Consider the following 23,625-nt stretch of genomic DNA (forward strand, 5'->3'; position numbering starts at 1 on the left):
AAAGGGAGTTAAAACTGACTAGCAGGCGTCTGCAGCCTCTTTGTGTGATCAAACATTTTTCTTTCTTTCTCTTGATCTAATTCTTCTGTCTGTTCATCATATTACATTTTTTTTCTTACCCTTTCACTTATCTTCCTTCTTCCCTGTCTTTTCTTTTTTCTACCCTCTTGCACATCTTTTGATGTCTCTCTTCCACAGTTTGATCATCAACTACATCATCATCAACTCTTTCTGTGTGTGCTTGTGTGTCAAGTTACAAGGCCAGTCAATAGGTCTCTGTGTGTACTGTGACTTGGCAGAATTTATGTGCATGCATACTGATGCAGTAGGGAAAAGGATGCCACAATGACAAAGCTTCCAATAAGCGGGACTCGGTTGCATTGTAATGTAGGGTAAAGTGAGGATTTGCATGACACTGTTTGTATCTTTGTATTCAGGAAAAGTAATTTAAATTGAATCCAAAACTGGAATGGTGATAGAATGACATTAAAATCCATCTTAAGTGGGTGTGTAATATTCTAATATTGAATTTTGGAATCATATTACCTATTATCTCCAGTTTTGAGCCTTTGTGCTGGGCTACTATACTGTATGTGTCAGGCAATATAAAGCTAACAGAGCAAGATACAAGTAGTGGTGTCAAGTGTTTCTTTTTATTCTTACCATGAAAGCAAATAATTTATTTCAACAAGTGTTGAGCTTTTCCTTAGAATCGCTACAGGATTGCCATAATTGTAGTTCTCCAGGCCTATCAGTTGCATTCTTAACAATGCAAGTGTGATTTAGTGAAGTATCCATAAAGGAAAACAATGACTTCAGCTCACGCCATTGGAGCTTTTGTACACTTGAGTCACTGCACGCCTTTTTTCTATTCTAGTTGCACATTGTGTTCTGACTCACAGATAACAAAGCACAGGTGCTGATGCAAACCTACCTTTTTCCCTGCTCAAAAAAGATCAGGAATAAATAAGTGAATTAATAAAGAATTGGACTTATAAGCTGATGTGTGGTATAATGATTGCAATACCAGTCTATATTTGAGCAAAATATACCACAACACACAAAAAAAGATTAGCCTGATGATGGGAAATGCAGTCACACTGGATTTATACTATCACTCTGAGCACTTTTTTTTTCTTTACCTACAGCGAACACAGGGAAAAGTCCTCCTTTTGAAGTCTATCCTGATTTAATCCTATTGCAATTTTGTTTAAAGCTCAAACTTGAGCCTAATCCTTTAATACTTGTATACTGTAGGTGATTTTCAATCAGAAACACTGTGACCAACATAAAGAGATATAAGTCAACTGACTGACAACTCTGGGAGTAATAATAAAAAATGCATCAAAAGCTGTAGATGTGTTTGTCAGATGTGCGTCCACGTCTCTTGGCTGTGTTTCAAGTTGCAAAGCTGATTAATCCTTGTGCTGTCAGTTTGTGACTAATTAATTAGTTGCTGTGTCATATGTGTGTGAATGCCTGGTAACAAGGTTGCAGCTTAGGCTTCAGCTTAATCTGAGACATTGTTGACATGAAACACAAATAGAGTGACAATTAAATGAACACAAAGGAGTCAAAACTTTATGATGGCCCACAAATAAAGCAAATGTGTTCTATTAACTCTTAACAGTAGATGTAATAGATGTGTAATATGTCTTCATTGTCTGTCATTTCCAACAATGTGAATGTATTTTTCTTTCTCCTATTTTGGTGTTACATGCATCAACCATCTAATCCTGAAAAGGGTGGGTTTTTCAGATGTTTGGGCCAGTGGCCCTTAACCAGCACCCATTATTGCCTCACTGTCGTGTGTCCTTCAATTGCTGCTTCCTTCCTTTTTGTCCCTTATAACCAGACCTGGAGAAATGAATTGTGGGTTTTTTTCCCTCCACACCTGTCATTGTAAAGATAGATTGGCCCAGAATGGATGGTAATGGTAGTGGCTTGTGATTAAATGGCAAATAAGGAGTGTGTGTGTGTGTGTGTGTGTGTGTGTGTGTACGTGCGTCTGCATTTGTGTGGAGGTTGCAGTATGTTTAAATTCATACATGCATGTCTTCAGCTAGATGAATATGTGTTTCCATTGGGGGGGGTGTGTGTGTGTGTGTGTGTGTGTGTGTGTGTTAACAGAGGTGGGCTAGTATTGTGAGGCTTGAGACCTTCTATCAATCAATGTAAAGACCTTTAACCCCAAAACCCAGCAAATTAGCCATTAATGGGTGAGGCCAGAGAAGGAGGTGCAGAGGACGGCAAGTGGCAAAGCCCTTAGGGGAAATTGCATGTGTGTGCGTGTCCATGTGTAAGTGGTGGAGACTGAAGCGGTGCACAGTTGAGTCTTATTGCGACTGATTTACCATACTATAATTAGCCGTTTTCTCATAATGAGGTCATTTTTAGAAACAACCACAGTTTGCAGACAATCACCAGTCTCCCAGCCCTCTGCCCCACCAGCCGCAGCCTCTTCTCTGCACTGCCAAAATTAAAGATTAGATTTGTATTTCCAGCAGAGTGAATAAACTGCCCAGAGCATCTTTCAGCTGTCCCAGCTGGTCCTGGCTGTCACAGACACTAACAACTCTGGGTTTCAATTAAAGACAAGGTGATAATATTTTTAACCGGAGTGAAATGGAGGTTAAACTTCAGAAAGATCATATTTATCCTGCAGATTAAAGAATATTGGTATTTTAAATAAATAAATATGATTTCAGAAAAATACAAATAAGGGGAATAATTAGTAAATATTCCCTGGAACATGCAGGTAGATAACGGGCAGGTTGAACCAGCAGGCAGCAATGCAGCGCATCAGCAGTGCTGATGTGTCAGAGGACATGAAAGGGAAATTTTCCAGCTTAAAGAGACCATCGAATTGGCAGGTGTGTTTGGTATAATTTGAGGAGAACGAGGCTTTAAACTACAGATTTCCCTTACCTCTTTATTTTCTTGCTTTCTAATACATCGCTTTTCTCTCTCCCTTTGCCTTTCGACTGATGCAACAAGGTGATGCCTCGGCTGTTGTTTGATATCAACGCAGACATTTCCTTGCAAGCAACTACACACTGACATACCGGCTGAGTGGATCTGTGAGGGGAAGTGCACAGAGGCGGGAATGATATGATGGCAGAATAGGGCAGGTGTACGGGCGGAGTGAGAGGAAAAACTAGAAAGAATGACTGTGAAGATCAACTTTGGAATAAAGGAATGGGAGGAGAGAGACAAAAGGTGGAATGGAATAAGTGGGAAGGATACCAAAGTTCATTTTAAGACAGATCAAGCATGATGCAGGTTAGAAAAGCAAGAAATAAGACAGCTGACCTCTTTAGGCTTACTTTCTTATCTCCATCCTTCACAGCTCTCCCTACTTAACAGGTATGTGTCAGAGAAGGAGGCGTATGGGGAAAAACAAACAAACAGACGAGTTCAGGAAAAGATCAGTGTTTGAAGACGGAGCATAACATATCGAGATAAAAGCACGAGGCCCAGAAAAAAAGGCTGCAGTGTTTGCCCATAGCACGGTAGATGGAGGAAGCGAAACCTGATGAGAGGGGAAAATTGGCTAAAGCAGCGAAGTAAAGGAAAGCCATGTGATGAGTCAGACAAATGTGTACATTTGAGCGGTCTATAAATTGCACCGCAGTGAGGGAAAGGTGAATTATGAGCAGCAGAGAAAGGCAGGTGGAATTGCAGTGATTGACCAGCAAATCCTCAATTCTCTGAGATTACTCTGAGCTTTGGCCAAGCAGGAAAGATGGATAGGGTTGTTTTAGCAGTGCCAGCTGGGGTTAACGAGCATCTTGAGTTATATTATGTGCAGGCTATATTTTGAGAATGAGTTTAAAGGTTTTTTTGCACAGATGTGATTGAGTGTGGTCTTTCTTGACGTTGACTGTAACTACACTGGTTTGTTAAACTCCCATTTCCAGCTTCAATTTTTACGATTGTGGCAATTTTATTCTTGTTTTATTGAACTGCAAGTGAACGCATCACCAAGTTTTCATCTAACGGGGTCAGGGTGCTTAGTTATCAAGCTGCATCCATGAACAAAAAAGTCTGTTGATTAGGGTAAATAAGAAAAACTAACCAGATTTTTATACTTCAAAAGTGGACTTTTTGCATGCATGTTGTGACATGTGGCGTGATGGGGTTAGGGTAACTCTAACCCTCCCTGTTTTATCTTCTTCTCGAAAATCTTGTTTTTTTTTATTGAGATAATGAATTTACAGCACTCCGGGCACTGCTATCTCTTTGACTTATGTAATTAAAAGGCTCATCCCAAATTACTCCAACCTATCCAAATTGGAATGGGGTAAGGTAATTTCAGTAAATTGGGCATTTTTACATGGAAGCCATTGAGGATTGACTCCTTTCAGCCTCGGAGGTTGGTGCTTGTATCAGAAGTGTGACCAGACCAGTTCCTGTGCCTGATGGTCTTGTAAAAAGAACTCAGTTGGAAATATGACTAATAAATGCTGTACTTGTCCTCTCAGCCATGCCGGCAGAAACACAGGTCACCGCATATTGCAATGTGTGTAAATTTAAAGCATGAGTCATGGTAACAGAGCAACACATAGTGTGACTGAGTGGGCTGCTGAAGTGGCTTCATGACTTTGTTTTCATCTATTGTTGTGTTTTCACTACCAGCACTGTGCTGGCAGTAAAGGGTTTTGAGGCTTTGTATCTTCATCCGCTGTTTTGTCCATCTTCAATAAGACCTGAATTGGAAATCATCTTCAGTCAGGGGTGATGGACTCAACTAACCACTTGTCCGTAGGGAAAACTGATGACTCAAGTGTTAAGAGACTAATACTTTGGGAACAGATCACATGTGTGCATACACACACACAATTGTACATACAATGGGATACCATTATAACTGCTCTCAACCCGCCATGTTTTCCTCTTCGGTGCACGTCACTGCACATGACAGAGCAAAGCACACATGCGGCGCATTAACCTTCTCTCTGTCACACACACTTACACACACCCAGACATTTTTCCTCAGGGAAACACCAGCTGGGGCATGCAGGGTATGGCGCTACCATGACAACGGCATCTATAGGTGTGGCATTGCTGAGTCGACTGTAAGAGAGTAGTGTGAATGCATGCAGTAATATTGTTTGGTTGAGGTTCGTAAAGCCCTTTTTGTGTGTTTTCTTCTATGTAGTGATTCTGTTTTAACCAGTGCATCAGGATATCACTCTTACTTGTCTGTCTCACTCACATTTGTATTAAACAGTTGATCCGACTGTATTAAAAACGTTAAAAATGAAAGAAATGTTTTTTTATGTTTGTGTTTCTAGAGATTTATTAGAGGTTTTAAAGCATTGACATTTAAGCAGCGTGTTTTTAAGGCCCTTGGAAAGTTTTCTGTAACATTAAATAATAAATATTTAGCATTATCAATATCTTGTCACAAGACATCCAATAAGCAATCACTGAATTCATATTTAAATCTTACCATAGACGATTGTTTCTGAGATGTACATCGGAGATATCACTATTTTCCAATTGTTGCATACACTTAAGTTGGCTCAGGAGGGAGAATAATAATTATAAAGTTGGTCTTTCAATCCTGTGTGTGCAAGTTCAAGCGTCTTTGGGCATTTTGTACAACTGTGTGTGTGTGTGTGTGTGTGTGTGTGTGTGTGTGTGTGTGTGTGTGTGGTAGGAAGAGTGCCTTATTTATCGTATAAAGACAGTGTATCAGTGTGCATATGGAAAGGACAATGAGTGCTCAATATAGCTAGAAAAGTGCTACATGAACACAGTCCATTTACCTACAATCATAGTAAGAAGCTGATGGATTGAAGAGCTTAGAAAATGAGACTCAACCATTGCCTACACACTGAGCAACTCTGCAGCTGGACTTTGCACGTTTGTAAATTGTGTTAAATTTGTGGGTGTATCCAATTACAGCAATTCTTGGTGTGTGTGTGTGTGGATACAGCGCTTTGTCATCAGCAGAAGCAGCTATTAAGGTAATCTAAATTGAATTGCGTTGAACTAAGCAGTCTTATTTCATCCTGAGAAACATCTAATTAAATCTGTGTTTTCAGTCTGTATTGTACTCTGGGTGACTGTTTCTTTAATGACTAAACATGTCAGCGGTATCTGTAGCAAAATGGAATGGCGTCATCGCCAGCTCGACCTGGGTGTGCACTTGTGTCTGTGGGTATTTGTGTATATCTGCATGTGTCCTTGTTGCGGTATGATCTTGTTTGTGTCCATGTTACTTCTCTGTTTCTGGTTGGGTTTATTTTTGTATTTTCATTAGTGTGAAAATGGGGATATGTATGGGTGGGGGGTGTCTTTACAAATTCTTTTGGGAAATGAGTGTTTACTTCCCTTAGAGTTGTATGTGTGTGTCTGTGGGTGTGTGTGAGAGAGAGCGAGAGAGAGCAAGCATAGCCTATAGGCCTGTTTAGAGAAACCGTGGGTTAGGAGGCGAGCGAGACAAGTGTGCTTGTGCTTAACAGTCAAACATCATTAAAATCTTCTTCGCTCGTGTGTGTGTGTGTGTGTGTGTGTGTGTGTGTGTGTGTGTGTGTGTGTGTGTGTGTGTGTGTGTGTGTGTGTGTCTGTCAGCATTTCATTTGTATGTGTATAAGGGTTCCTCTGTTAAAGTTTGTGGGGATAAAATATTTTTTAGATAATTTTCTTTCTTTCTTTTTGGAATTTGTGGGATGTTTGATTACTTTTTGTGCACATTTGTCAGTGCCGGAGACAGTGCTGTCATGTGCAACAAATTCAACAGATTTAAGAAAAACAAAACAGACTAAAACAAAATAAATTTACCCAAATTCACTTCACCAGAGTGCTAGTATTGTGGTTGTAAGTATAACTGTGATAAACAAAACCACCCTCTCACATGGAGGACATTCAGCCCTTTAGGCAGCTGATTGTCATATATCTTTGGCTGTGGCGCGCGCACACACACACACACACACACACACACACACACACACACACACACACACACACACACACACACACACACACACACACACACACATTTTACTATCTGTAATGGTCTTCTCATCAAAGTGCTGATAGATGCTGTTGACCAGGTGTAGAGACAGCGAGAGAGAGAAAGAGAGAAACAGGAAACAGAAAGTAAGTGCATCACAGAAGAAGGGAGATTAAAATATGAATGGCAGAGTCATACAGGGACACTGAGACTGTTTGGTCTATAGAGAAGGCAGATACAGTAGTATATTAAAGGAAACATATTCTCTTTTAAACTTGTCTGTCTTCATTCTTTCTGATTTTAGTGTCGCTTTACTCACCAGTTTTAACTGATTTTATAAGGATGCAGTGGGAGGTCAGGTGATGAAGCATCACCAGGGTTCAGACTTGATTTCAAATTTGCCTGGATAACCTTAAGCAGAGAGTGGAGCATTTAAGGTAAAATGATTCTGTGGAGCCACTTCTCAGTTCAACCTGCTTTAACCTAATGTGCTGAGATGTAGCAGAAGCTGCAGCTCACATGGCACAACCAGACAAAGGGCAATTACAGTGGGGCAAAAAAGTATTTAGTCAGCCACCGATTGTGCAAGTTCCCCCACTTAAAATGATGACAGAGGTCAGTAATTTGCACCAGAGGTACACTTCAACTGTGAGAGACAGAATGTGGGAAAAAAAATCCATGAATCCACATGGTAGGATTTGTAAAGAATTTATTCGTAAATTAGGGTGGAAAATAAGTATTTGGTCAATAACAAAAATACAACTCAATACTTTGTAACATAACCTTTGTTGGCAATAACAGAGGTCAAACGTTTACTATAGGTCTTTACCAGGTTTGCACACACAGTAGCTGGTATTTTGGCCCATTCCTCCATGCAGATCTTCTCGAGAGCAGTGATGTTTTGGGGCTGTCGCCGAGCAACACGGACTTTCAACTCCCGCCACAGATTTTCTATGGGGTTGAGGTCTGGAGACTGGCTAGGCCACTCCAGGACTTTCAAATGCTTCTTACGGAGCCACTCCTTTGTTGCCCGGGCGGTGTGTTTTGGATCATTGTCATGTTGGAAGACCCAGCCTCGTTTCATCTTCAAAGTTCTCACTGATGGAAGGAGGTTTTGGCTCAAAATCTCACGATACATGGCCCCATTCATTCTGTCCTTAACACGGATCAGTCGTCCTGTCCCCTTGGCAGAAAAACAGCCCCATAGCATGATGTTTCCACCCCCATGCTTCACAGTAGGTATGGTGTTCTTGGGATGCAACTCAGTATTCTTCTTCCTCCAAACACGACGAGTTGAGTTTATACCAAAAAGTTCTACTTTGGTTTCATCTGACCACATGACATTCTCCCAATCCTCTGCTGTATCATCCATGTGCTCTCTGGCAAACTTCAGACGGGCCTGGACATGCACTGGCTTCAGCAGCGGAATACGTCTGGCACTGCGGGATTTGATTCCCTGCCGTTGTAGTTATTAGTGATAGTGATAGCAGAGCTGTACATTTTGTTTTATTTTTAAAGTCTTGGAGTCAGAATATGGTTTATCATCTTTAGATGAAAACTATCCCGCTAACTTTCTGCTAACTTCCTTCCTTTCACTCCATTAAACTTGATAAATCCTCTTTTTCATCTGTGTCTGGATATTAAGCTTTATTGTAACACCTGGGAGAACACCCACACTGAACATTTTATGTAAGAGGAAGAAAACGTTTTATTAACTCTGTGTTTTGTTTGAGTTTGGGAACCGAAAAAGAGACCCAGAAATGGCTAATGATGGCAGACTTAAGAGGTGGATTAGGGTCTTTTATCTCTGCGGTTCTTTCTGCCATACTTGGAGACCACTGTGTTTTCCTCTGATTTGGTGGAGGATATACAGACTTATGCTCCAAACTCCATGCACATTATTTTCCTTTTTTTCACTGTTTCTTGCAAATTTAAATTCTCTTAGTGCTGATATTATTTGCTATTTTCTTTGTGGCAATAAACAACTGAGTAATGCAGTGAGCTGCTTCTTAAGTGAGTCTCCAGCTCCCTGGTCTTGCATTCATTTGTGGCGATGGTAGTTCTTGTTCTGCTATGAAGGATGGGTCATCCCCATGTAGCCCCACATGAATCAACTCTCCACCTACTGCAGATTCTAGTTGAAGCCGCTGGCTCACCGTGAGGTGACTGGTGTTGTGATTTGCCACTATTTAAATAAACTTGAATTGAATTGAATCTCCAGAGTAGAAAAAGTACTACTGATGGCAGCTGCAGTCCAATATGGTGTAGTTGTCAAGCAAGAAACTGCAAACTCATGGGAGGAGTTGCAAATTAATATTGAGGACTGCTACAGCAGCAGCCTGGCCAGTGAGCCACCCAACTGGGAAATTTAGCAGTGACTGAACTTTCTCTTAGATGGATTAAAAAATAAATAAATAAAATCTGAGGAGCAACTGCGCCAACTACCTCTTCCCTATAGGTTTGTTTTGCCACTACCACTTCATGCCTGGGGAAAAAAGGGACTTGAAATTGAGTTATAGATAGACTGGGATAAGAAAAAAAAGGAGGCAATAACCCGAGAAGTCCCGAGAAAGTAAAAAAAATCAGAGCTATTGCAGCATAAGGCAAGCGTAGTTTTGTGAAAGTGGAGCCGTGCAGCGCAGTGGCACTGTGCTTCCTACAGTCTCAGTGGGAGTGTATTTGTATGTCATATCCTGTCCACCAGCTGTCACTCAATACAGGGGGTCTCTGCGCCGACACCAATACTGACTGACAGCTCGAATCAGTGCTCTATATGTGTGCGTGCGTGTGTGTGTGTGTGTGTGTGTATTTCTGTGGGACAGTATATCAGCATCCAGCGCTTCCAAAGGAGAGTGTTTTGTGTGTGTTTGAGTGCGTACGTATAAGAGACATTCATTCCTAATGACAATAGAAGGTCACTGTTATCACTCTCATACTCTCTCTCCCTTTCTCTGGCTGCATACTAGGCATCACTCTCTATGTCTGAGAGACTAGTTGTTTCTCTGATATTGTCCGATAACATGAGGTATCAAAATTTCTGTTTTTATCTCAGTGGGGTTTTTAATTCTTTTTTTGGGGGGGGGGCACAAACTGCCAAGTTTGATTCTCAGGCCAAGCTGGGATGGGCCAAACTGATTTAGGGCAATTCTAGTTTTAATATCTCCATTAATTGATTTTGTTGCTTAATTGCGGAAGGTGTTTTTTTTTTTTTTTTTTTTAACCTTAACTCAGTTGAAGCAATTCTTCTGCACCTTCTGCTCAAAAAGCCTCAGTCACTGCATGCATTATTGCATGATTGCAATGATTATTATGCATGGTTATTAGAGTTTTTCTCATCTCATAAAAATTTGATATACTCCAGAAAAGGAGAGAACCCTAACCCTCCTTGGCTTCCATGCAGGTCCACCAAGGCCCCATTGCCCCATCACCCCCTCCAAACCTCCTGTAGTGGTTTTCCCATTATTCTGCCTAATTCTAAATGGACATCTTTCAGTACCCCTTCACCTTTACCTCAAGATTGACTGACATATTCATGCTGACAGTTGCTGTAATCAAGAAGACACAAACTTAGCAACGTAGTGTATGCTGTACAGTGTAGCGAGGATTGCTCAGACCTCTACATTGGAGAGACCAAACAGCCACTTCATAAACGCATGGCACAACATGGAAGAGCCACCTCCATGGGAGACGATTCGGCTGCCCGTCTCCATCTAAAGGATAAAGGTCACTCTTTCGAGGATGCCGATGTTCACACTTTATTCAGAGAAGTCAGATGGTTTGAAAGAGGAGTGAAAGAAGCCATCTATGTCCACTGTGAACAACCATCTTTGAACAGAGGGGTTGGTTTACTACATCAACTGTCTGCCATCTATAATCCAGTTTTGAGATCCTTTCCCTGACACCTTAATGCCCACTCACATCCCCGCCATTTGACCTCACGAAATCACATGATATGGTGGGGCTAGGTTTCACAATGAGTTCACCCAAAATCTTGGTTGATTGTGACTAGGGGTGGGTTTTTATAATCGATTCATCGATTAAAATCGATTCTGGCTTGGATAACTAAAATCGATTCATTAAAATCCTGAATCGATTTTTTTAATATAAATTTATTTTGCCCGAAATGCCAGAATCTCTGGTGACATCTCACAAAATTTCAAGAACCACCAAACAGTTAAGACAGTAAATGAGAGCAGGTACACGGATTCTGCACATAGACTTAAACACACAGCGCGACCCGCGGATCAGAATCAGTTAGATGTCGCCTTTCTCACGGTCGGGGCTGAAAGCCGACAGCTCGCTGATTCTGATCTGTCGGCGGGTCCGCGCTTTGTGTTCACGCCCTTTATGCGCCGATTCTAAAGCTGTTAGTTTGATCTCTCTCCAAACAATATTGACCGAACCAGCAGCAGAAGAAGATCCAAACGCTTCACATAAACATCGTCATGAATTCACTCTGACTTTTACTGTTTTGCTTCCACCGCGATGCACAGCTCTCTCTCTCCCTCTCTCTCTCTCCCTCCCTCTCTCTCTCTCTCTCTCTGTACTTCAAGAACAGTTTCGCTTTCTTCATTATTCGCTTGCTTGTTACACAAGTCTACTGTTGCTTACAGCGCTGTCGGCCGCTGTTTTTTTCCCTTTTACATTCTTCCGAAAAGAAAACCTCATTTCTGCTGTTCAATACTGAATAAATTTAAACTTTTTAAAATTATTCAAAATGCAAAACGCTGTGTCTCTAATAAAACCGCTGTAACTTCAGAGGTAATGTTCATATGTTGATTAATGGTTTTCTTTCGTTTTTGATGTACTGCAGAATATTTTTATAAAATCCCAGGCCAGGAAAATCACCTTCATGTTTTTCTGTGTTTTATCTTCAGCTACTTTGACACAAAAGCATCTGCTGTGATGCTCACACCTTTGATAAAGTCTTGCGAGTGTCAGCTTCCTTTTTATAGATACAAAAATATGTAAATGTACTGATCTGAATTATAATATTTCTGACTGTCAAAATTTCCCAGATTTAAATCGAATCGAATCGAATTAAATCGAATTAAATCGAATTAAATCGAATCGTGGATCGAATCGATTCGGGACCTTGTGAATCGGAATTGAATCGATTCTAGAAATCAGTGACGATACCCAGCCCTAATTGTGACCTACACCTGTTTTCACACCTTGGCTCATGTGATTGGGTACAAGATCAACAGGGGGTTCATGACCCTCTTGGGGACTAGGACTTAAATCTGGGACTCTTCAATATCTGACCCTAGAACTGAAGAGGCTTCTCGGATGAGAGGTGAAACGTCTTCAAGCAACTGAAAGAAGTCCAGACACTTTTCTTTCCAAGTCCCTTAGATTAACTTTCAACATTTCTCCTGAAGTAAAACATCATCCATGCCTAGCTAAAGGACCTCATATAGACAACTTCAGGTCAAGTTTCAGGCCACTGTTCAAGAAAAGGCTGTATCCTAGGATTTTAGCCTTTTATTCAACATGATGGTTCACAGAGTTGACAGGACGGCAGGTATAGATTTGGGGCAAATAACATGATAGAAATGGTCTTTGGCAGACTTGAACCCAGGTCTCTCCTGTAGTATGGGGGTTGCCTGCTCAGCCAAGCAAGCTACAGCACTTATTATTTAACATAATAGGAAAACTTATTATGTTAAACTGAAATGGGGAAACTACAAGCAAACCTGTTTTTTTTTTTTTCTTCTGTTTTTCTTTTTGTTGGTGTCTGACTCTTTCATGAGAATGGCATGTGAGCTTGCTTATAAGAGAAAGATGAATTGTAAAAGCTGTTAGTCTGACAAAATCCCAGGCACACTGCCAAAAAATGTTAAGAAGGTTCATTCCTGTTAAATGTTACAGAGGTTTGGGCTCTGGTTGAATCAAGGTCAGCTCAAAAAAGGTAATATTTTTTTATCATTGCATTTTTGTTTTTAAATTTTTTGACTTGAGCAGATATTTAATTAGTCACCAGGCGATAGAGTATTCCTCTAATTAACGCACAATCCTCTCTGACTGCATTGTCAGAGAGTGATTAGAGCAGTTTAACGTGCATTGTAGATAATGTGGTTAAAACATTTGAGCAAACCACTACACATCACACAGACCATGCTTCTTTTTCACTTTCTAACTGGCGAACGAGATTATCAGATCCACTTTTGAGCCGTCTTTATTGCATCATTGCAAAAGCAGTTGAATTAGCTTTGATTCAACGCTGCTCGTACCTTGCTCAGAAAAAATAAAGAAGGCTTGTGTTACCTGCCCTTCCCCTCTAATGCTCATATCATTTTACATGCGACTTAGAGACTACTACACCCATGAGAACCAGCGTGAATATAACAGTGTAGATCAGGCTGGAGGGCACAGAGGGATTACAGCCGGCTGGAGTGGGGTGATATTGGCCACGTATGCACACATAAACCCCTACAATGTGTATATGGCAGAGTGGGTGGGGGTGTGTAATCGGAGATAGGAGGATTGACGGCTACTTATACGATGAACTGGGTCTCTATCGCCTCCAGTGAGAGGAGATGTGGCTGAAGGGGAGCAGTGAGGAGGAGGAAAAGAAAGCGGATCAAGGAATAAAAAGGTTCTTCTGGAATTGGACCCCTGACCTCAGAGTTGGTGTGTGCAGATGAGGTGGGATCCCACCCCTCCTGCTAAAACCGCCAGTGCCACCACAGCTCAGAGTGTTACCATGACGGTGGGGTGAGAGGCCAGCACACTTGCTGAAAAAGAGAGGTGTATTCTGACATGAGCTCAGATCCAAGTGCTGCAGTCTGTTTAGAGTGCATTCATCCCTTTGTCGGTGGTTGTGCCTGTTGGAATTTGGTCCTTCTGTTTGGGTTTTTTCCCGCCTTACATCCACGCTGCTAAATTCCAGGGACTTTATTTTTGTTTCCCTGGAGGTTTTTTTTTTTTTTTTTTTTTTTTTTTTTTAATAGTTGTCAGCAAACATTTTCCGTTTCATTTCTCACTGATGGCTTCGTTTCTGGTGTTGCTTGTTTGTAGACGTATCACTTCAAATTGCTCGAGGTACTTGGCATTGTACTCCTTCAGCAAAAATTAGCAAAGAAGCGATTTCAAGCACAAACAGCAACACGCTGGTTTGTGCCTCAGTTAACGCTCTACCCCGCTGTGTTTTGCATTGTAAATACCTGTGGCTTTATATTTTCGACCTGACATCACCATCACCCACACTTCCACTTGTAGAGTTGTTTATATTTTGGACACTGGACACTAACTGGAAAATGATCTGAGAAAGCAAAAATAATAAACGCAGGAAATATCCAGTTTTGTATTAACAGGCAGAATAGAACCAAACACACAAACAACAAAAATAGTGTGCATGCATAATATATGTATAAATATGTGCATATATTTAGCATTTCTCCCCATTATCATCTCTTTCATTTTCCTTTTGGGTGGTTCTTTTTTTTTTCTTCTCTCCCACTGATGCTGAGTGATAGCGGTGTCAATTTTCACTCTGGGAGAGTGCAGTGATGTCATGAGATGAAACCGTCTAATTGGCCTGCTGTGAGGAGCAGTGGCGCAAGTGCATGTTGGTGTAAATTAGGTGATAGATTCCACTGTGTTATCTGTACCTCATTTTCACACATAAAACCCTAACCCCTATTGCCTGTTTCCTGACTCTCCCCCTAGTCACGTTCAAGCTATACACCATTTCCATGAAACCCTCCTTATCCTAACCGGGCTTTTATCTTTTTTTTAAAGCCCGAGTTTCTTTCTCATCAACTCTGCCTCCTTCAAGAACAGAACCCCAACCATTAAAAGCACCACCCAAGAACTCACATTTACTCTATGCACACATACACACATGTGTGTGATTGTGCATTCATCCATGTGAATGCACAATCACACACATTGGAATTGTGTGTGCACATGCACTCACACACAGACACACACACACACACACACACACACACACACACACACACACAAATCCTTCTCTCTCTCCTAACCCCCTGGGGAAGCAAAGTCCTGAATCAGCTGCTAAATTGCCCAAACTCTCTCATCCCCTAATGGGCTACCTGTCTCCCTGCAAGTCTGCCTCACTGTCTACATTAATGAGTTTGTGTTGTCTGTCTGTCTGTCTGTCTGTCTGCCTCTGTGCCTTTTTGAATGTCTGATGTCTTGTCTTTATGTATGCTACTTGTTTTGTCTGTCTGTTTCTGACTGTTACGCTGTGTGGTGGCTTCTGTTCTCCTCCTGTCTGTCTGCCTGTTGGCTCATAATGCAACTAGTCTGTTTTTGTTTAGTTTTTTTTTGTTTGTTTTTTTTGTCCTATATGACTGTTATGTTGAGGAATTCGTGCTCAGTATGTACACATCCTTCAAAGGAAATCTGTTCATGTACTTTTTGTGAAGCTACTAAACCAACAGCAAATTCAAGTAAGAGAACACTGCTTATATTTGTATTTGTGTTATTTGTTTTTTTCCCCTTTGGCACCATTTTTGACTGATGTACTGTGCATGGAAAAAACTGTTTATGAAAAATATTAGCACATTATGAATTTGATGGCAGCGACAACTCTTAAAAAGTGGCTTTAAAAAGCTAGAAAAGCTCTAAGAACAAAAGAGGTGTCCAAACACGGCAAAGAGAATTTCTACTGCGCTACATGTATGTCATGATTTAGATAAGTGCGTGTGTTTTTGGTATATTAGAAAACAGTAAAGCCAATGTTTTTGTGTGTCTGCGTCCCTCATCTAATGCTGTTTATTGTCTGTCCATTCTTTGGTCTCTCTGTCAATGTGTCCCTCTAATGTGAATCTCTTCCATGAACTGTATCATAAACAGAGTCCTCTTGACATTTCAATTTCGCTCATAGCCCCATATATATAAACACACACACACACACACACACACACACACACACACACACACACACACACACGACATCCATTGCTGAGCATCAGTTCAGTGGCAGGCCTCTCATGGGTTTCCACGGAGACAAGGAAAAGCAATAACTGCACACTTGACCCCTCTGCTCTTTTATTGGCCTCTTCTCCCCTTCACACACACACACACAAACACAAAAACACATACACACCTCGGATCTAATCTGAGAGAGTGAGGCTCCATGGTGATATTCCTCCATCTTCCCTGGAGGATTGGAGAAGGAAGGCAAAAAAAAAATGGAGAGAGGAGTGGGGACTGGAGGAAGTTAATAATTTCATCTTGCAGTGACCTGGAGACGATAAGATTGAATCTTTGGCTCTTTGTATCTCACACACACAGTCAACCCACTCTTCACACAGAGATCATCAGTTTCCTCACTCGCACACACTTGCTGTCTCTGCCTGCTTCCCTGTCGCACACAACAGTCAGACAACAGTCTTGCTGAAACTTTATGACTGTGGGGAATGAACAGAGGAACTGTGGGCAAGAGGGAAAAAGAGTAATTGAGAGAAAGTAGATGAAAAACACTGAACCCGAACGGAAGAGAGGCTGACTGAGGGAAAATATTAGGTGGAACGACAGGCTAGCCTTAGTGACAAGGCTGTTTACTGTTTATTTTGGTCTCTAGTCTCATTTCTCTTCATATTGGCAGAGGCAAGATGATTTCCTTTTTACTGTGTTTACTCCTGTGTGGTTTTCTCTTGCTTTGTGCAAATTTGTGCAAGCGTTGTGCACACACATTTGTGCATGTGCATCCTCTGTTTTAATCATCTCTGGTCGCTTGTCTGACCTCAATCTTTCCACAATCATCATTTCTTATGGTGTCTTCACATTACCCACGCATCCCAGTGTGGGATTTCCCTTGTTTTTATCTTCCTCACCTAAGCAAATAGTAGAGTACTTTAGCACATGGCATTTTCATGATTTAGTTTCAAATGAGGAGTAATTTTTTTATGTTATGTAAATAAAAATGAACGTAATCAAACACTTGTCATTTACTGTAAAGAAATATGTGACTTTGAAATGTGAATCATGTTCCATTTGTTTGTGTAACGCATTTGTATTAATGTGTGGGGTTTGTTGTAATATTGCAGAAACACAAATTACTTCCTGAGTGGCTGCACTTCAGGCTGCACAGACTAAAGCAACGTCTCTATAATACATAAGAATAATAAGAGCTCGCTCATGATGATTTCTTCCTCTTAGTAATCAGGTCAGGGTCGATCGGATTGTTTCTGCTCTGTATTGTGTGTGCGTGTGTGCGTGCATGTTTGTGTGGGAGGAAGCACACAGTGATGCTTCCCTGCAGTGTTGCCTTCTGTAACACCAAGTGTGTGTTTTTGTGCATTTCTGCGTATTTATGGAAAAGATGCTTTGTTTAACCGTACACCCATATTACATTATCATACTATTTAATTTAAAAAAAAAATATATATATATATATATATACACGTGTGTGTGTGTGTGTGTGTGTGTGTGTGTGTATACACGTGTGTGTGTGTGTGTGTGTGTGTGTGTATATGAACTCAAATCGCCTTTGTAAATAAATCTTAATCTCTGTGGGGTTTTGCCAAATAAGACATGTATAGACTTTTCCTCTTATCTTTTTTTTTCTCCATGCAAGTACACTGTACAAGCTACAAGTTCACCCCTAACTGATGTCTGGTTTTCTTCTCTTGTTTTTGCTTATACAGTTCTCTAAGGAGAAGTACCTGCTGGAGTCTCCTCCTGAGAAACTCCGCAAAGAACTAGAGGAGGAGCTGAAACTGAGCCCTGCTGACATCAGGAGCCATGGCTGGTACCATGGACACATACCCAGAGAGGTACAAACTTCATGAAGCACAATGTAGAATCTTTATACTTGCAACACTGAAAGTCCCGAATATATGCATGATAATATACTGGTACATAAATGTAACTAAAAGAATGACTCATACATGTAAGGGGTTGCCTACTTTTCATCGTCAATCCATGCAGTTGAAAATTGACTAAACTGATTGCCAGTTTATAAAGGTGTGCATTTTCCTCTGTGAGGAACGCACAGGGGAAAATGCACAAATCAAAAATCTTTATTGAAGGTTTTTGTTGGTTTTTATTTTGGAAGGTTATGCAAGTTTTCCTTTATTCTGGTTTATTACTTTTTTAACCTTTAGACGGATCGCTGTTATGGGCTGTATATTTTATTAGGAACATTATATTAACAACTTATTTCCCCCTGGTCTTGCTCTGTTTACGGCATCATAGTATGTCTCAAGCTGCAAATGAATAAAACTTGCAGTATTGGGCTTGCAGGCTGCATAAAATCCTACCAAGAGCCATCACTGCAGCATCACTGGCTGCACTTTGAAGACCCTTTGCTTTTGGGGTTTTGTACTAACCGAGCAATTTGCAAATTTCACTTGTGCATATTTGAACTTTTAATTTGGCAATCCCATTGTGTGTTTTGTCCACCCAATCAAAAGTTTAAAAAAAAAAAAAAGAAAAATTTTAATCCACGTTAATCCACAACTTCTGATGCACTACCTGCACACCGTCTCACTGTTTGTGATAACTAACACTCTCAACTGCAGAACCTGCTTTAACTGTTGTGTTACAAATTAGTGTTCTAACTTTAGCTTACCTTCTGTTTTTGTGCTTTTATCAGGGACAGAATCAAAGCAAAGTTTCCAGCAAAGATGCCTCAAAGATTAGCTGCAGCTTGTAAACTGACTCGCTTTGATCACACCAAAGCTGTTTTGACTACCCTGTTTAAGAATGGAGTTATCTATGATATGATTGAAAAAGTTTTGATTCAGGCTTCATGCCACAGCCTCTTAGATGCGTAGTATGAATCTTTCTTCTTTTTTTTTTTTAAGTTAATGATCTAATGCTGCCATGGTTTGTATCCCCCCCCACCTCCATCACTACCAATTCATTCAGAATTTCAGTGAAGCGATTGGAGTGTTTTTTTTTTTTGTTTTGTTTTTTGTTGTGGGTTGAAGTGGGTTGTCCTCCAGTAGTGTTAGTTGAGCGATTACTTGGCCAAAGTTCTGGCTTTGAAAGCCCAGTTTAAATGCTTTACACACAGAGTGACACTGATTAATGAATCCCATCATCTGTCACAGCTCAGTAGAAATTGCTTTAGCATTGAGGAGGAGGAATCTCTGCCAAACAGACAGCTGCGCGTGTTGCTGATGTACGCAATTGAATTTCACAGCTGGTGACTAAGACATAGATACAAAGAGACACACAGCCACAGACTCTGATGCACTGCATGCACATGTGGAGAGTATTTCATAGACGACCTCTGTCTCTTGATAAACCTCTGTCTCTTTTTCACGCGCGCACACACACACACATAGAAACACAGATTCAAATCAACCATCTGTGAGTCTTTCCTCTTTGATTTACATAAAATATTCATTTATTCATGGATTTACCCCAGTGTAAACTTGGGGAAACCCCAGCCCCCTGCTTACAAAACAATGCCTAGTGGATAGATCTCAGGCACCCTGTGGATGGTTACTGTACATTAGCTTTCATAGATCCCGTTCCTCCTTCTTGATCATCTTCCTTTTGTTGTATTCTAGTTTATTGCTCAATATGGCTTTCCTTTTAGACATATTTGTTAATGTCCTTTTAAATCTATACTGTTGGTATGTTTGAAAATGGTAGAGAAAGAATATTGTGCCCTTCTGTTGAGCCTTTGACCTGTGTTTATACTGCCTCCTGCTGGTATCTGACACTGCTAACCCTGGACTGTGTTGCCTTTCATATTCTGTGCCTTGATTTCTTTTATTGAATGAATTTAAAGCTTTGCACATTCTGCTTTCTCTCCCTCCTTGAAGGCTGCTGTAAAGGGAAAACTGCTGAGTTTGAAATATTTTTTTTTCCTTCCTGTGTGGCTACTAGATCAATATTTGTGATTTCTTCTCACAGAAACCATCTGCAGTGTTTAGTAACAGCAAGATGTACAGCCCAGAGGTGTTTCACTAACACTAACAATGCTTCTGGATTGCTTGTTTTGTCAATAAAATTTAAGAATAACTTTCTTTTTATTTTTTATTTTTATTTTTTTTTTACAAATAGTGCTGAACTCTGAAATGCATCTTAAGAAAATCAATTATTTTATCCTTCATGGCGAAATCAAACTTTCCTTAGCAGCACGGCAGACAAGTTTGGCAGCTAGACAGATAGTTGTTTTATTTTCAGGAACACAAACTGTCCTAAGGCATTGTTATAAATAATCACAATCCTCTAAATTCAATTGTTCAACAACCAGAGTGTCAGAAACTAAACGTTCACGCACAAGCTGTAGCTCAGATCAGTGAGCTGTCTTGCTTTCAAGCTTAAAACCATCCTTTCTGTATTTTTTTTTTTTCTCCATCTATAGGTATCAGAGACTCTGGTTTTGCGCAATGGAGACTTCCTTGTGCGCGATTCTCTGCTCAACCTGGGTGACTATGTTCTGACCTGTCGGTGGGATAATGAGGTGCTACACTTCAAGATTAGTAAAGTCCTGGTGAAATCCAATGAGACCAAGGTACATGTTCTTCTTTTAGGGGCTTAATAATCGGCACTGCTTGAAACATCATCTAATCCCTGTTTACTTTGTTGGATTCTACTTTAAATGTCTTTTTGTTTAGTCCTCGAAGATCAGAAAACCACAAAAAGCTACCACTGGTCTTTTAAGTTGCATGAAGTCCCTTCATGATGGTAGCAGCAGAAGCACAGGCGTAACTAATAACATTAACAATGGCTCTGTTACACTTAGATGCCTCAGTGAGTTTTCCCACTGAGTCAGCATGCACAGTACCAGTGATGGCATCAGAATGGAATCCGTGCATCCATCTTCAGTGTTGTTTCACCCTTGTATGACCTGCGAACGTGTCCTCTGTCTTTACCGGTTTGGCGCCTTCCTCCCATTTTCAGCTCAACTAAGAGCTCCGTCAAACCTGCGTGCAAACAATCGTGTTGTACCTGCAATATTAATCTGAATGGTGTTTTTTGTAGTTTTATTTGTGTTTATGTGCATGCCAAATCCATCCATTAGAAAGGCTTATTTTCTCTTGCTGCCTCTAATGACTGAGATAATTACATGTGGAGGCTAATTTGGCACAGGTGTGCCTTGTTGACCAGCTGTGCCTCTGTTAGTTTTTGTTTCCAAGCTTTAATTGCTACACCGCTTATTGATGTCTTCTTCTTCTTTTGAAGCACTTACCAGCTTCTTCTACGCACTGTACTTTGAAAGTTGTATACACTGAATTTTAGAGGGATAGTTGGCTTTTGTGCGTGACACAATTTCTTATTTCTTCCTCTCCAGGTGCAGTACATGTTGGAGTCTGATAGTTTCGACTCGGTACAAGAGCTTGTGCGGTTTTACGTCGGTCAACGCAAACCGGTCTCCCAGTCCAGCGGCGTCCACATCTACTGTCCAGTAAGCAGAACTCTCCCTCTGCGCTACCTAGAAGCCACTTTTGCCCTCTCCAACAGCAAGCAAGGCTCTGCCTACTCACCGTCCAGTCAGAGGGGAGCGTACATCAAGAGGAGGAGTGTCACTATGACCGATGGGCTGACAACTGAAAAGATCATACCTCACAGGTGAGCCGAGTGATCTGGGAGTCAGGTCGGTGTTTAAGCGGAGATGCTGTTCAACCCGCAAACACCCCCTGCTGGACAGATGATAATAAAATCCTGATGATGTTCTGCAGTCTTGTAACGTCATTGTTGCTTTATGTTATATACACGATTAGTGACTCAGACAGTCCAAGTCCAGTTGAGACACCAGTGGCAACACCAGAACCAGAGCCGGAACCTGTGCCCAACTGCAGGTTGTGTGTGTGTGTTTGTGGCACTGGTGTTGTTTTTGAGCACAGAGTTAGTGCACTTACCTTTCACATTCCTGAAGCCCCCCACCCCTCACTTCACTGACACCATTAGCACCTCCCTAATAATCAGAGTGAAGCTGCCCACTGTCTTATTCAGTCCTGCACTGGATCAGTCAAGTTTCAGCGACAAAGGGTGTTTGAAACTTGAAATTGAATCTACCAAGGAGGAGCAGACAAATACGTTGTTGTGTACAGTGTAAAAACATGTTGACCTTATTTGTATGAAATGGATGTAAGGCACATTGGATAAAATAACTGGGTTTGAAAGTGGGCGTTACTGCTGATAACGGTTTTAATTGGATATGAATGGCGATTGTGAATCTTAAACGTTATTTAACTATTTTTTTTCACCAGTTTAGAAGAGATTAAACTGTACTCCACGTCTTTGCTCCTGCTTAAGTCACAAACTTGATTTTTGCTCAGAAAATAACACATCTATTTATCATGACGACTAAAACGTCTCCCTTTTCTCTCACCAAGAATAAATCCGTACATCCTTAACCACACCACTCCTGTCATCTGAATCTGAGCTGCACTGCTTTATGAGGTCCCCTATATTACCTTAGCATGATGTTAGAGATGTTAGATTTTTAACATCTCTTTAACATCTCTTTAAAAATGCTGTGTTTGCAGCCCGTCGACGATCCACCACCATAAAGACGCAATGCGGAACTGTGCAATGAGCATGGACCAGATTCAGGAGTATCGTTGCCCCTTGTCACCTGTCGGGGAAACCCCATTGTCTCCGGCGTATAGTGCTAGTAAGTAACCAGGCAGTCACAGACTCAGGCGCATAAATAAAACATAATCATGTTCCCTAACTCACTCAGCGGAGTTTTTAAGGTTCCTTTTTGCTCTCTCTCTGTTTCTCTTTAGTCACCAGGCAGAGAGCCCACTCAGGTGGGCGGGTCCTGGCTGTTGTCCCTCCCTCCCCTGTGATGCGTCGCTCCAGCGACCCCCAAGTCAGCCCCTCAGCCAGTGACAACCCTCCAGAATTTCCCCCACGTACCTCTCACTCAGCACACTCCTCACCGGCCCATCATCCCAACTACCAATCACATTCTTCAGAAACAGCAGGGAGCTACTGTGACCTCAGACCTTGTCCCTCTGGGCCCCCCAAACCACCAACTAAAAGCTACGTAGAGCGATTGAGAGTGGAGGAGGGGACAGTGGAGGGAGCAAGAGAGGAAGGAGAGGGGGTGTTCAGCGCCCCACAAGTGGAGACATCTTCCTCGTTTAAGCCATCCAGGTACGAAACAATAAAGCCAGCCTTCCAGATTTGTATTTCATGGTGTTTCCATATTGTATATTATATGACGAGGACATACTCCATACTAAAATGCATTTGTGAGTTTTATGATTTGTCTTATATTATTGCTTGTTTTGAGAGGAAAGGTCATGACTATGATTCGGTTTTTAGTTTTTCATAATTCTTAATGAATTATGGCCATAGGACGAAGAGTAGGCACAAAAAATGTGAAATTTTTTCTCGGTTTGTTATATGTTGTGTTATATGGCTAGATTTAACATTTGGACTGACAGATATATCAACAACTGCAATGTTTTAGACCTAGCCAGAAGGCAGCTGTTACATGAAAGGATATCAAACAAAACCAGCTTATGTGTTACAAGTAACAAGCAGGGTGAATAGCCAGCCTATCGTGTGGTCAGTATACAGTTAAGGAAGGTTGAAGAATATTCTGCTCAAAGGGCAATACACCTGCTGATATTTAGTTATAGAGTGCGAAAATATGAGTGAGTGAGGAAGTTTTGACAGGCTCTGCAGTAAAGCCATGAATGAACGGAGTGGAAAACAGGCTTGAGTAAGCAACTGATAATCCTGTGGGGAAACAGCCCGAGGCCAGG

At 41.1% G+C, this 23,625-nt stretch overlaps 1 protein-coding gene across 3 annotated transcripts in view; it reads left to right on the plus strand.

Annotated features, from left to right (window-relative positions):
• Positions 1-23,625, plus strand: part of sh2d3ca (SH2 domain containing 3Ca) — a 54,803-nt gene that overhangs the window by 25,736 nt on the left and 5,442 nt on the right. For 2 of the 3 annotated variants that reach the window (XM_085463413.1, XM_085463416.1), the window contains 6 exons: positions 17,587-17,715; positions 20,265-20,414; positions 21,195-21,472; positions 21,625-21,702; positions 22,393-22,520; positions 22,636-23,008. In XM_085463413.1, coding sequence (XP_085319539.1) covers positions 17,587-17,715; positions 20,265-20,414; positions 21,195-21,472; positions 21,625-21,702; positions 22,393-22,520; positions 22,636-23,008 — 1,136 coding nt within the window. The remainder of the gene's footprint in view (positions 1-17,586; positions 17,716-20,264; positions 20,415-21,194; positions 21,473-21,624; positions 21,703-22,392; positions 22,521-22,635; positions 23,009-23,625) is intronic. The other variant, XM_085463415.1, reaches the window with a different exon arrangement.

The sequence above is a fragment of the Copadichromis virginalis genome, linkage group LG7 (assembly GCF_057382275.1).
Source record: "Copadichromis virginalis isolate Kocher_CV1m ecotype Utaka linkage group LG7, C_Virginalis_male_GT1.1, whole genome shotgun sequence".
NCBI lineage: Eukaryota > Metazoa > Chordata > Actinopteri > Cichliformes > Cichlidae > Copadichromis > Copadichromis virginalis.